Source organism: Camelus ferus, chromosome X (assembly GCF_009834535.1).
Source record: "Camelus ferus isolate YT-003-E chromosome X, BCGSAC_Cfer_1.0, whole genome shotgun sequence".
NCBI classification, from domain to species: Eukaryota; Metazoa; Chordata; class Mammalia; order Artiodactyla; family Camelidae; genus Camelus; species Camelus ferus.
Window position 1 is genome coordinate 7,231,323 of NC_045732.1, and position 15,437 is coordinate 7,246,759.

Below are 15,437 nucleotides of genomic sequence, written 5' to 3' on the forward strand. Positions count from 1 at the left end.
TTCTCTGCTCATATCTAGCTATCTGCCTGCTCTAACAAAATGACTCAGTTACAAAACAGCCTTCTGAGATTCTGATTATTCAAAGACCCTGTCCACTGGGGCCAAATCACCCAAGTTGAACTGACAACAGATTTGACTGGCCTGCAAATGAACTCTGCAAACAGGATAACTTGCATTAGCCAGCAAAACCATCCCTGACCAACAGTAACCAGTGAAATAGGTACACAGAGAGGACAGGAACACTCCAGGTTTCAGGTGAGTTTTCCAGGGATAGCCTGTCTTAGTAGGAATCCTCCAGGGCACAAGCAGGCTGTATGGGTGCTGGCAGACAAAGCAGAGAGTTGTAATAAAATTTCAGTCAGCAGGTGGACTGTGTGGGAGTCATACAGAGGGAAGTTGAGGAACAGCATGAGTGGAGAGACCTTCTGGGAGAGACCTATATTGAGAGACCTGCAGAAAGAGGTCAGGTGGTGTCTTCAAGGTCATTGAGAGACCATGTATTCTGGGTGTGTGGCTGGTCAGAACCCTACCAGATATCTCGCTCCAACTCTATCAACCCACCTATGCTGCAGCTAGAAATTTCAGGAGGACTCCTTCCTGCAGTATCCCTCCAGCACCCTCTACCAAGAAAGCTGAATATCTTGCTCACTGTAAAGGAGAGATGCTTAAAGGAATTCTGTCCATTTTCACAGAACAGGTATCAAAGAGTGCTGGAACTGAGGGGCAATAAATTGATAACACACAGGGGTAGACCAGAAGCTACATTTTCTAGTCCTTAGTTCAGTGCTGTTTCTACTACTTTAAATTTTACTACTAGGCTAATTGTAGAGTTTCTTGAAAATGATTCTCACACAGAGCTGGTCACTTCCCTGTAGGTGAGCAGGTTAGTCTCACTGATAAAGAAGCAGGAAAAAAAAAACTGATAGGAATTTAACCTTCCTAAGTCTCAGTTTTTTCACTGTGATAATAGATAATACACACCCTACTTCACAGGTTTGCTGTAAGAGTTAAGGAAGATAGCATATATAGAATCCTCAGCCCAGATATGGAACATAGGAAGTATATGATAGAAAGTTGTCTTCTTTTCCTCAGATGACATGAGGTCAACCATTGCAGTGTATTCTGACTTTTATGTTTCCTGTTCTCATTCAGGAATGAAAGCAAACTGAGAGTGAGGGTTTTCACATCTGTCCTTCTTCATCTCTTTATTCAGGGTTTTGTAACTGTTATGTCACTTAAGAGGTAGCTAGTTATTTTCATAGCACACTTGCGATTTTAAAGGTTCTTTTCTCCTTCAGTTATATACTTTCCTAATAAGGTATTTCTGTTAATGAGACTCCAGATGAACTGGGTAGAATCCAGAATTGCTGGGCCGTCCAGAGAACTCATTTCACTTGAATGCCAGTTACTCAAATAATGCCATGTCAACCTAACTGATGATATCAGGCAGTGGCAGCATGTCCACTAGTCTGCTCTTTCTTCTCAAAACTTACTACTTTCGTATCCTTGATCTGAACTGCTTCTCATGGTATTCCAGATAATCACCACTGAATGGTGTGTTCTTAGCCCTGAAAGGGCCAGAAGGTTGGTCATGAATCTACATTCATTTCCTGTAGACTATATTTGTCACATGTTACATACATATTGGAGCTCACAAAATGGGCCTACATCTACCTGAAAAGAATAAATATGATAATTATTCATACCCCTTCATGAGACATTGGGGAATCAGAGAAATCCATGTGTGGTCAAACTAGAAGGAATCTGATATTACCTGGCAGAATGATGCACAACTGAAATTTCTAGGTGGTGGAGAGTATAGCAAAGTGGTAGAGCACATGCTTAGAGTGCACAAGGTCCTGGGATCAATCCTCAGTACTGCCATTAAAAATAAGTAATTAAACCTAATTACCTCTCTCCCCCCAAAAAAATACATTAAAAAAGAATAGAAAAGTTTCTACAATTATGGAAATGTTCTATATCTGTGCTGTCCAATACAGTATCACATGTAACTGTTGAGCATTTGAAATGTGACTAGTACGATTGATAAACTGAGTTGCTAACTTTATTTATACAGTCCTTGGCTACTATACTGGACAGCACAGCTCTAGACAGTATGGCTGAATGAAAAGAATGTGGGATTTGAAGCTAAAAAGATCCTCAGGTCTAAATCCTGGCTATTGTCATTTCCCAACTATACAACTGTAGCTTTGGTCACATTCTTTATCTTGTCCAAACTTTAGTTGACTCATTTGTAAAATGGGGATAATACCAGAACCTCACAGAGTTGTTGTGATTAGAAAATGCATATAAAACATCTAGCCCTCGGCTCAGCACATAGCAAGTAGTAATTAAATAATAGCTATTATTATCAAGCTCCTCATTTTCCAGATGGAAAAACTGAAGTTCTAAAAGGAGAAGTGTCTTGTCCATGGTCACAGAGCTAGTTAGAAGTATAGTCAGGAGCCAATTTCAGATTTTGTCACTTTTTTTGATGATGAGTTTTCTTATAAAGATGAATCCTCCTCATCCCTGAAAAGTGGAGGGTGGTAGCCCAAACAATTACTCAACTGCTATAAAAAAAATCTTATAAATATAGAGAAAATATACCTTTGTGAAGCCTATTTGTTCCTTCCGGAAATTTTCCAGGGGTTTGATCAGCAAATCACTAGCATTGTGTACCTAGAGAAAAAGAAAGAACATAAAAAATGACATTTAGATTAGCAAGGTTCACATTCAAGATTCATTGTACCTAGGGCATTTCCTTATTATACACCATCCTGCAAAATGTTAACTAATTTGCTGGTTTGTTGGATTTTGTTACTGTCATTTTCCCCCTATTGGTCTTTTAAAATCAAATGCTTTGAGAGGAAACAAGAGAAGGAGCATTAGGGGCATTACTCTATAATTTTACTGGTAGTCTGATCTGAGTTTTTAATTGATAAATGTCCAGAGCCATGCCCAGAAACAGACATAGGAGACCTGAGGTGTATGTGGAAAAGAGAAGAGAAAGGGAACAGAAAATACATGAAAATGCAATTGCACCAAATGCAAACCATGTCATGGAAGCCAAATGAGTTAACAGCAATAGCATCAGGAAAAACCCAAGTATAAATTTTTCCAGTCCTGCCCTAGTGTGTCATAAACAGAAAATTTTCCTCAGAACTTGAAGTCTATTACAGCATCACAGAGAACACTGGACCAAGCCTTCAAATGACCTAACTATATGGTCAGACACTGATAGGGACAGCCTATCCAGGTACCAAAAATATGGCACTAATGTGATTTTGGAAATATAAAAACATCATATTCATACTGGACCCCTTGCCCAGTGGGCAGGTAGAGATATATAAAGTTTTGGTTTCATATAAACCTCCTGGGAGATTGCATCTACCCAAGGCAAAAGTAGGGTTTGTTTCTTCAGTGGTGTGAATTACCTGCCCTTTAATGGAGGATCTTACAGAATGCATCTGAAGAGCTTGATTTTAGGACCCATTTCATTAATTTTGATCCATTACAAGACAGGAAAATAAGGGACTGCTTTCCTTGTCAAATGAGACAAAGTGTCAGCAAGACAAGACAGAAGAGAGATAAGTCTTAAAATAGAAGACAGAATAGAAAGTCAGTTTTTAGCAGACTTGTATTTCCAGACTATGAAGCAATTTTTAAACTACCACCAAAATGCATAGTATTAATACATATTTTATCCAGGTCCTACAGGCACTTTAAACCTCCTATTTTGTCTGCAGGTATGACTCAACATTGAACTAAAGGGGCAAACTCATTCAATCAAAGCTCCACAAGCAGCTCTGGTACCAAAAATAAAGATACCTTGATTGAAAACAATAATTATTTTACTAAAAGTACTAGCCTGTCTCTCTTGCCCAACACACTCTACATTTCCATGGATTGTGAATTATATGCTATCAACTTTGTACACCCACCTGAAAACAAAGTCACTGGTGTTACAGATTCAGTACAGGGAGTAGTTTTTCTTCTTTACTTTTCAAAAAATATAGTTTAAAAACATAGCCACAAATTATGTGACACTCCTCCTATTGAGAAGAGAGGTCTCTGTTTCCTCTGCCTTGAATATGAATACGTTTGTTACTGCTTTGAACCAATACAGTACAGCAGAAGCAACACTATGTGACATCCCAGGCTAGGTTATAAACGGACAGTAACTTATACCTGGTTCCCTTGGAACACTTCCCCTGGGAGCCCTGAGCCACTATATAAGAAGTTGGACTACCCTGACACTACCAAGCTAGAGGGGCCAAAAGTCCAGCTGAGCCCAGCCTTCCAGCCACCCCACCAAGGTGCCAGATATGTGAGTGAAGCCATTGTGGACCCTCCATATAAACCCACTCCCCAGGTGAATACTACCACATAGAGCAAATCTCTGAACTGATCCCTGCCTGAATTCCTGACCCACAAAATAATGAGATAAAATTAAATGGCTTTAGTTTAAGTCACTAAATTTTGGAATAGGTTGTTATGCAGCAATAGATCATTAGGAAAACTATTTGCAGTTTCACAAGGGTAACACATAAGTAGTCAACTGGGAAACACTGAGGAAGTTTGTCTTTGAATAAGAAGTGAGCATGCCATTTCTAAACAGAATAGTATGTGTCAAGCCTATGTATGGGTTTTCAGTTGAGCTTTTGCATATGCAGGCACCCCAAAGAATGGTACAGTTGCCAGTTTTTCATGTTCCAAGGAAAATTTTCTTGCTAAAAGTAAGTAGGTGTGCCAGTAACTTCTCACAGAGTTCATAAGGCTACTATTTTTACCTGTTTAGCCTTGTCTCTGTCTAGAAAAAGTAGTATATGATCTACTTAAATTGGAGTCCATAGTTTTCTCTTAATCACACTGGCCATACTGCTCCCAGTCCCCACAACACAAATAGATATTCTGAAACTTTTCCTCTCTTTAACACTCATTAATTATTATACTACTTTGTGACAGAACGTAGAGCTAGAAACGTAGGAAAATGTCACACTGAAACTTGGCTCTTTTTTTCTTTTTCATTCAGTTTTATCCTTAAATTCCTTAGAAGTCTAACAATTACTCAAAAAAGTTTTTTTAATTAAACTTGGCCTTTTTTCCCTTTCTGATCACTGCATCCATTTTGTGAGCTCTCTAGAAGAAAAGCTCCTACCTGCTATCTCAGAATAGAATCCCCAGCCTAAGTGACATTATAAACACATTAGTCAGTTTATTTAATTTAGTTCTGAGTAAATAAACCCAAACTAGATAAGCCATTTAGCAGAATAGAGACGGCATTCAATCTAGTAGTACAGGATTGCTCAGGAATCTTTACTGTTTAACTATAAACAAACGAAGGCACTGAGGGTACACTGTTTTAGGTCGCTCTTGGCAATCCTCAAAGACAGACCTTGCCATTGCCAAGAGTCCCCTTCAGAGTCAGAAGGTTATCTAGGCAAGCTTCCTATTTTCAATCATACAAAAATCTATTATCCAGGCTTTTAAAGGCAACCTTGTGAGGTACTTACAACCTCCTCCAGGTTACTGTTTAAGAAATTACAGCTGGGATGTTCCTCTTCATTTGTTCCCTCCATAGTTCCTTCCACAATTTAAAACTCATTGATAAGAATGACTAGACATTTGCAGTTGTCACATAACATGGCTGTGAACTTCGTTCTTGTTCCACTAAAGCTTCTTTTGGTCTCTTGTTATAGAAAGGAAAAAAGCGGCTTCAGTCTCCCAGATTATCCATACTGAAGTACAGGAGTCCTTTCACAACAGTCCCAGGAAATGAGAGAGGTGCTGTCAAGCAATGAATTCCTGGCATGTTGTGAAAGGCCTTCATTGAGCCTAAGCTTCAGAGCATTCCTGGAATTAAATGGGAACTGGGGAGCCAACACTCAATACATGATTAAAGAACCCTGGGAATGAAAGGGCACAACATAATTAAAGACAGAAGAAAATGAGTCAGTCCTGTGGAAAACAGCCAGAAAGAATGGTGAGAAAAACATCTCAAAAGGTGTATCCCACTTTAATGTTTTAGAGTTTTGTAATTGAGTAAGTTAAAGAGAACAAGAAAGAACTAGGGCTAAAAAGAAATACAGCTCAGATTTCCAGTGGTATCTGAATGAAATGGGGGTTAATGCCTTCAGACCGCTATTCACAACCATTGGTAGCAGTCCACAAACTCTTCTGACATAAGAAAACATTTAGTAGAGTATGGATTAGATAGTGGGACATCTAACAGTCTCCAGGGAACCTACCCATATTGCCTCTCTTCAGTATCTTCAGAAGCAAATCTCTTAAATGAAGAAAATTCCCAAGTCAAATTACCACAAGCAGAAACTTTGGGGGAGGCAATAAAGATAACTAGAGACATTTAAATAATAAGTACTTTTTGCTATCTATAAAACACTTCCATATTCATTTTATCATTTGGGGTATAAGAACCTTGGGAAGTGGGAATTATTTTCCTCAATTTTATATATAAAGAAAGAGAAATTCAGAGAAATACAGTGATTAATGTGAAGTCACCAAGTACGTTAGTGGCACAGCCATTACTAGAGCCTAAGTCTCTACTTCCCCTGTTTCTAAGCCCTGCCTTCAGGCCTACTTCTCTAGGATCCTAGATAAAATAGTAGCAGTATTCTGAGAAGCCAGTACCACACTGTTGAAAAGTAACAGAGATTACATATTAACGAACTCTCGCTACTGGAATAAATGGGTTTAACAAAACTGAGCTGCCAGCAGAAAGTCATCTGATGAGAGAAAGGGAAGACAGACTTCATTGCTGCCCTTTACATTATTTCCACTTTACCTCCATGCTTTTAATAAAAAATAAATATTGACTAACATAGGGAATTTCACCTTTAAGTCTCAAATAGCTCTGGGGTGGGGCCAAGGACCTGTATTTCTAAGAACTTTCCAGGTGACACTGGTAATACGAGTCAAGAGACAACACAAAAAGATTATTTCTTCAACTGTTAAAATAGAGTTCACAGAAAAATTAAATACTTAGGAATAAGTCTTACAAAATATGTACAAGATCTATATGAGGAAACTATAAAACTGTGATGAAATAAATCAACAAAAATCAAAATAAATGGAGAGATAATCCATGAATAATAAGACTCAATATTTTTAAGATGTCAGTTTGTCCCAACTTGATCTATAGATTCAATGTAATCCCAATCAAAATTCCAGCAATTTATTTTGTAAGTACAAACTGGTTCTAAAGTTCACACCCAACTTCAAGACTTACCTCAAAGCTATAGCAGTCAAAATACTATTATAAATTTATGACATTTTTCACAGAAATTGAACAAGTAATCCTAAAATTTAGATGGACCCACAAAAGACCCAAAATTATTGAAGTAATCTCGAGGAAAGAGAACAAAACTGGAGGCCAAACCATACAGACTTCAGACAAACTACAAACATACTGTAATCAAAATAGCATTATATTAGCATAAAAAGACATACAGATAAATGGAACAGAATAAAAAGCCCAGAAATAAATCCACATACACACAGTGAGCTAACCTACAACAAAGGAAGCAATAGTACACAATGGAGAAAGGACAGTCTCTTCAACAAGTCATGTTTGGAAAACTGGATAGCTGCATATAAATCAACAAAATTAGAAAACTTCCTCATACCATATACAAAAATAAACTCAAATAGACTAAAGACCTAAATATAAGACATGACACCATAAAACTCCTAGAATAGAACAATAGCAAAACATTCTGAAATAGAAATCATAGCAATATTTTCTTAGATCTGTCTCCCAAGGCAAAAGAAGTAAAATTTTAAAAAGGGGGTGGAAATAAACTTAACAGCTTTTGCACAGCAAAAGAAACAATCAACAAAGTGAAAAGAAAACCTATAGAATGGGAGAAAATATTAGCAAAATATGCTACTGACAAGGGCCTAATTTCCAAAATATACAAACACCTCATACAATTAATAACCAAAACAAAATCTAAACAACCCAATCAAAAAATGGGCAGAAGACCTAAATACACATTTCTCCAAAGAAGACATCCAGATGGCACATGAAAAGATGCTCTACATCACTAATTATTAGAGAAATGCAAATAATAACCACAATGTGGTATCACCTCACACTAGTTAGAATAATTATCATTAAAAATCTACAAATAATAAATTCTAGAAAGGGTAGGCAGAAAAGGAAATTCTTGCACACTGTGGGAATGTAAATTGATGTATCCACTGTGAAAAATAGTACGTAGATTCCTTAAAAAACGAATAATAATGTAACCATATGATCCAGCAATCCCAGTCCTGGGCATATATCTGTAAAAGATGAAAACTCTAATTCAAAAAGATATATGCACTCCAATGTTCACAGCAGCACTATTTACAATAGCTGAGACATCAAAACAACCGAAGTGCCCATCAATAGACAATTGGTTTAAGAAGAAGTGGTGTGTGTGTGTGTGTGTGTGTGTGTGTGTGTGTGTGTGTGTTATATATGGGGGGATATTACTTAGCCACAGAAAAGAATGAAATATCACCATTTGCAACAACACAAATAGACCTAGAGAATATCATATTAAGTGAAGTAAGTCAGACCTAGAATGACAAATATAATAAAATGTCACTTATATGTGGAATCTAAAAAATAATATAAATGAATCTATATACAAAATAGAAACAGACTCACAGACATAGAAAACAAACTTATGGATACCAAAGGGGAAAGGGAGAGGTTAAAGATAATTTAGGAATACAGGATTAACAGACACAAATTACTATACATAAAATAGATAAGCAACAAGGATTTGCTGTATAGCACAAAGAACTATATTCAGCTTCTTGAAGTAACCTATAATGGAAAATAATCATATATATATATATATATATATATATATATATATATATATATATATATATATATATATATATATATACATACACACATACATATACCAGAAAAATAACACAATATATAAATCAACTATACTTCAGTTTAAAATTTTTAATTCTATAAAAAATAATGTGTGGTATTGGTGAAAGAATAAACAAATAGATCAATGGAACAGAAGAGAGAGCCCAGATATAGAGCTATGCAAATATAGTCCATTAATTTTTTCAGTTTTCCCATTTTATTTTATTTTTTAAATACTTTATTTTTATAAAGTTTTTAAATGTTACTTTCCATTTACACTTATTAAAAAATATAGTGCTATTCCCCAAGTTGTACAATACATACTTGAGCCTATTTTACATCCAATAATTTGTACCTTCCAACCCCCAACTCCTTTATTGCCTTCCCCGACCTGCCCCACTGGTAACTACTAGTTTGTTCTCTATAACTGTGAGTCCTCTTCTTTTTTTTTATATTCAGTAGTTTGTTGTACTTTTTAGATTCAATAAATAAGTGATATTATACAGTATTTATCTTTCCCTGTTATAGTCTACTGTTCTTTGACAAAGAAGCAAACATAATTCAATGGAGAAAGGATACTCTTTTCAGAAATGGTGATGAAACAACCAGACATTCACATGAAACAAAAAGAGACTCTAGAAACAGACCTTACAATTTTTTCAAGAATTAGCTTAAAGGGGATCATATACCAATGGGTATAACACAAAATTATAAAACTCCTAAGAGATAACATAGGAAAAACTCTAGGTAATCTTTGGATGGGAGATGGTTTTTTTAAGTACAACATCAAAAGCATGATCCATGAGGAAGAGAGAAGATGGCTGAGTAGAAGGATGCTGGCAGCTCACCCTCTCCCACAAATGCACCGAGACTCACATCCACAGACCCACTCAGCCAACCAGAGCACCTGCGGAACTCTGACAGAACATCGCCCTCTTCAAAACATAAAGATGCTAAAAATCTGGTAGGAGGAAAGGAAAAAAGAAAGAACAAAAGGCAAAGCAGAGCTGGACGGGTCTCACGGGGAGGGAGCGGCAAAGGAGGATTGGTGTTCAATGGGTCTCCCTCTCTGAGAGGCCAGCGGGATGGAGGGGGAGCCTCTGAGGCTCGGATCTGTACAGAGCAGCACTTGACTGACAGAACTAAGTTAAAGGGGCACAGAGGGTCCCCCCGACACCCAGCCTGAGACGCGGGCTGGCAGCGGCGGGCAGGGCCAGGCTGCCCAAGACAGGTGGATGGGGGCGGCTGCACTGAGGCAGCCCCGGGGGACTGCAAGGGGCTGCATGCCGTGGCTGTGGGTGTACAGGGCAGAACAACCTGGGCCCTCCATAAAACAACATGGCTGATGTACCTTGGGGGGGAAGGGTGCATACCTCAACACTGAAAACCTGCAGAAAGTTTTCAGGGGAAGAGAAGCGGTGCTCAGGCACAGCCGCCATATCCTCCGGCGCTTAGCATCCAGTCGGGGGTGGGGGTGAAACCTGCATCCACACCTAAGGGCTTAGCAGCCTCAAAGGCCAGACGGAGACTTGTCTACAGCCTGAGGTAGATAGGATCATTCCATCCTTGTCCCTCAGAGAACTTGCTCCACATAGACAAACAAGGAGCTGAGTTTTGGCCCAGAGCAGGGACAAGGCTGTTCCTTGGTCTTTGCCGAGCCCACCTGCGGAGCGCCAACCAGGGCGGAGCCCGCAGCCGCACAGAGCAGCGGAGCTACCGGCGCCCAGAGAGGGAAGGCGGCCCCCCCGCCTTTTGGGCAGGAATGCAGAAACTGACCGCGGTGCTGGGAGGGGGCACGAACCGCCCTCGTACCTGGCCAGTCTGCAACATCTGACTGCAGCATCCGGAGGGACAGTGACCCACCCGCCCACAGCAAAGCAGAGCTGCACCTGACCCAGTGTTAGGAGGAGGCGCGATCCGCTTGCAGACAGGTACTGAAAGCAGCACAAAAGAGAGCGCCAACGGAGGGCTTCTGAAAACAGCAAGCTGAGCTTCGAAAACAGGACGAAGAAAGATTTCACATTAAAACCACACAGACTACAGGAGAACACCAACACCCCCCCCTTTTTTTTTTTAAATCTGTTTATACCTATTCTATTTTCTATTACCCTCTTAATTTTAACTTCTTAATTCATTTCTATTCCTCTTGGGTTTTGATATCCTGTTATTGATTAGACACAGGTTTCAAATACATTTTTTCATCTTTTCCCCTTTTTAAAAAGGTTTTAAAACGATGTCTCAACCAGACTGATATTCTGCTTCAACTCGCTCCCCTATTATTCATTATACACTGTTTTCAAACCTTCTTTCTCCCTTCTTTTAAAATTCTTTCTCTCTTTCTCTTATTTTTCTTTTTTTCCTCAGTCTTATTCCTAAATAGGCATTAGATAGATAAAACCCTTAAGGACCAAAAATAGACAACTGATACTCCATAAACCACAGTGCCAGAGAGGTATGAGCAAGATGAAGAAGCAGAGAAACGTTTCCCAATTAAAAGAACAAGAGAAATCCCCTGAAAGAAAGATCAATGAAATAGATATCGATACCTTACAAGATCAAGATTTCAAAAAAGGAGTGATCAAAGTGCTGAAGGAATTAAAAGAGATAGTGTTTAGACATACAAAATATATCAAAAATGAAATTGAAGCTATAAAGAAGAGCCAAGTAGAATGGGTAAACTCATTGACAGAGATGAGGAATGATCTAATAGCTGTGCAAAGCCGACTAGATAATGCAGAGGAACGAATCAGTGACCTAGAAGATAGGAGAATAGAAAGCACCCATTCAGAAGAGCTACAAGATAAGCAAATAAAAAATAATGAAAACAGCATTAGAGACTTATGGGATAATATAATGTCCCAATCTTCACATAATAGGGGTCCCAGAAGGGGAAGAAAGAACAAAGGGGATTGAAAAGGTTTTAGAAGAAATCATGACTGAAAACTTCCCAAACTTAAAGAGGGAATCAGATATTCAAGTACAGGAAGCTCAGAGGGTCCCAAATAGGAAGAAACCAAATAGAACCACACCAATACATATCATAATCAAGATGGCCAGAGTCAAGGATAAAGAAATGTTTCTAAAGGCAGCAAGAGAAAAGCAAACAGTAAGTTACAAGGGAACCCCCATAAGGCTCTCAGCTGATTTCTCTACACAAACACTATGGGCCAGAAGGGAGTGGCAAGATATATTCAAAGTCCTGAATGAAAAAAAAAAGCAGCCAAGGATACTTTATCCAGCAAGGCTATCCTTTAGGATAAAAGGGGAAATAAAGAATTTCACAGACAAGAAAAAGCTGCAGGAGTTTAGCAACACTAAACCCACACTAAAACAAATATAGAAAACTCTATTCTAAATAGAAAAGCAGAAGGATGCTACAGAAATGAGGAACTCACAACTGGAAAGGTGACAATTCATAAAATACAAATAAAGTACACACGAAATTATAAAAGAAGACATACAAATCACTGAGAGTGGGAGAGGGAGGCAGGGAAATATAGAATATTTTTTTCTTTCTTTTTAAAACTTTTTTAATGGTAGGATGGGTTTGAGATCATGTTACTATCAGTTTAATAAAAACAGTTATAGTAATGGGCTAATAGATGTAAGAAAAAGGGTAACCACAAGCCAAAAACTTACAAGGGACTCACAAAAATTAAATAAAATCCATGATAATACAAAGGAAAATTAACAAACCACAAAAGGAAGAAAAAAAGGAACAAAGAGGATATACCAATTCAACTGCAAAAATAAGTTCAAAATGGCAATAAACACATATCTATCATTAATTACTGTAAATGTTAATGGACTAAATGCTCCAGTCAAAAGATATAGAGTGGCAGACTGGATAAGAAAGCAAGAACCTTCAATATGCTGCATACAAGAGACCCACTTTAGGGAGAAGGACACATGTAGATAGAGAGTGAAAGGGTGGACAAGGATATTCCATGCCAATGGAAAAGCCAAAAAAGCAGGCATTGCAGCACTGATTTCAGACAAAACAGACTTTAAAACAAAGGCCATAAAGAAAGATAAAGAAGGACATTTTATAATGATTAAAGGAGTGATACAAGATGAGGATATTACACTCATTAATATATATGCACCCAACATAGGAACAACTAAGTACATAGAACAATTACTAATAGAGATAAAGGGGGATACTGATGGGAATACAATCATAGTTGGAGATTTTAACACTGCATTAACATCACTAGACAGATCTTCCAGACAGAAAATAAACAAGGCAACAGAGAAATTAAATACTACAATAGGAAAACTAGATTTGGTGGATATTTTCAGAGCACTATACCCCCCAAAAATAGGATATACTTTCTTTTCAAGTGCACATGGAATATTTTCCAGGATCAATCATGTACTTGGGCACAAAAGAAACATCAACAATTTTAAGAAGATAGAAAATGTCTCAAGCATCTTTACTGACCACAATGCCATGAAACTGGAAATCAACAACAGAGAAACAAAGGCGAAAAGAAGGAAAGCATGGAGATTAAACAATATGTTATTGAAAAAACAGTGGGTCAACGAGGAAATCAAAGCTGAAATTAAAAAATACCTTGAGACAAATGACAATGAAAGCATAACCACTCAAAATCAATGGGACACAGCAAAGGCAGTGCTAAGAGGGAAGTTTATAGCGATAGAGGCCTTCCTCAAAAAAGAAGAACAATCTCAAATAAACAGTTTAACCCACCTCCTGAATGAATTAGAAAAAGAAGAACAAAAAGAACCAAAAAGAAGCAGAAGGAAGGAAATAATAAAGATCAGACAGGAAATAAATACAACAGAAATAAAAAGGACCATAGGAGAAATCATCCAAAACAAAAGCTTTTTTTTGAAAAAGTAAATAAAATCGACAAACCTCTGGCCAAACTCACAAAGAAGAAAAAAGAGAGAGCATAAATTAGCAAAATAAGAAAGGAAAATGGAGAAATTACAACAAACAAAATAGAAATACAGAATATCATACGAGAATATTATGAAAAACTATATGGAAACAAACTGGATAACCTAGAGGAGACAGACAAGTTTCTGGAAACATACTGTCCACCAAGACTGAATCAAGAAGAATCTGAACACTGGAACAATCTGATCACTTGAAAGGAAATAAAAATAGCAATTAAAAACCTCCCTACAAATAAAAATCCAGGCTTCACTGGGAAATTCTACCAAACATACAAAGAAGAACTCATACCAGTCCTTCTCATACTCTTTGAGAAGACTGAAAAGAAGGGAATACTCCCAAAATCATTCTATGAAGCCACAATCACCCTGATACCAAAATCAGGCAAAGACAATACAAAAAAAGAGAATTATAGGCCAATATCACTGATGAACTGCATGCCAAAATCCTCACCAAAATATTAGCAAATAGAATCCAACAGCACATAAAAAAGATTATACATCATGACCAAGTGGGGTTCATCCCAGGGACACAAGGCTGGTTCAACATACACAAATCAATCAATGTAATACATCACATCAACAAGAGAAAGAACAAAAACCACATGATTATCTCAATCAATGCAGAAAAAGCGTTTGACAAAATTCAACACCCATTTATGATAAAAACTCTCGCCAAAGTGGGTATAGAGGGAACATATCTCAACATCATAAAATCTATATATGACAAACCTACAGCCACCATAGTACTCAATGGTGAAAAACTCAAAAGCTTCCCACTAAAATCTGGGACAAGACAAGGATGCCCACTATCACCACTCCTATTCAACATAGTCCTGGAAGTCCTAGCCACAGCAATCAGGCAAGAGAGAGAAATAAAAGGGATGCAAATTGGAAAAGAAGAGGTTAAAGTGTAACTATATGCCGACGACATGTTACTATATATAGAAAATCCTAAAAGGTCCACAGAAAAAATACTAGAGCTGATTGAACAATTCAGCAAGGTAGCCGGTTACAAAATTAACGTTCAAAAATCAGTTGCATTTCTTTACACTAATGATGAATCAACAGAAAAAGAAAGTAAAGAAACAATCCCTTTAAAATAGCACCCAAAGTAATAAAATATCTGGGAATAAATCTAACCAAGGAGGTGAAAGAATTATACACAGAAAACTATAAACCATTGATGAAGGAAATTAAAGAAGACTTTAAAAAATGGAAAGATATCCCATGCTCTTCGCTTAGAAGAATCAATATTGTTAAAATGATCACACTGCCCAAGGCAATCTACAGATTTAATGCAATCCCTATCAAATGACCCAGGACATATTTCACGGAACTAGAACAAATCATAATAAAACTTATATGGAACCGTGAAAGACATAGAATTGCCAAAGCATTACTGAAGAGAAAGAAAGAGGCTGGAGGAATAACTCTCCCAGACTTCAGACAATACTATAGAGCTACAGTCATCAAGACAGCATGGTATTGATACAAAAACAGACACATAGACCAATGGAACAGAATAGAGAGCCCAGAAATCAACCCACAAACATTTGGTCAACTCACCTTGGACAAAGGAGGCAAGAATGTACAATGGAATAAAGACAGT

General features: G+C 37.6%; 1 protein-coding gene across 1 annotated transcript in view; it reads right to left on the reverse strand.

The window, feature by feature from the left end:
- OPHN1 (oligophrenin 1) overlaps positions 1-15,437 on the reverse strand; it is a 441,200-nt gene that overhangs the window by 247,296 nt on the left and 178,467 nt on the right. Inside the window, exon 5 of the mRNA XM_032475625.1 lies at positions 2,611-2,682. Coding sequence (XP_032331516.1) covers positions 2,611-2,682 — 72 coding nt within the window. The remainder of the gene's footprint in view (positions 1-2,610; positions 2,683-15,437) is intronic.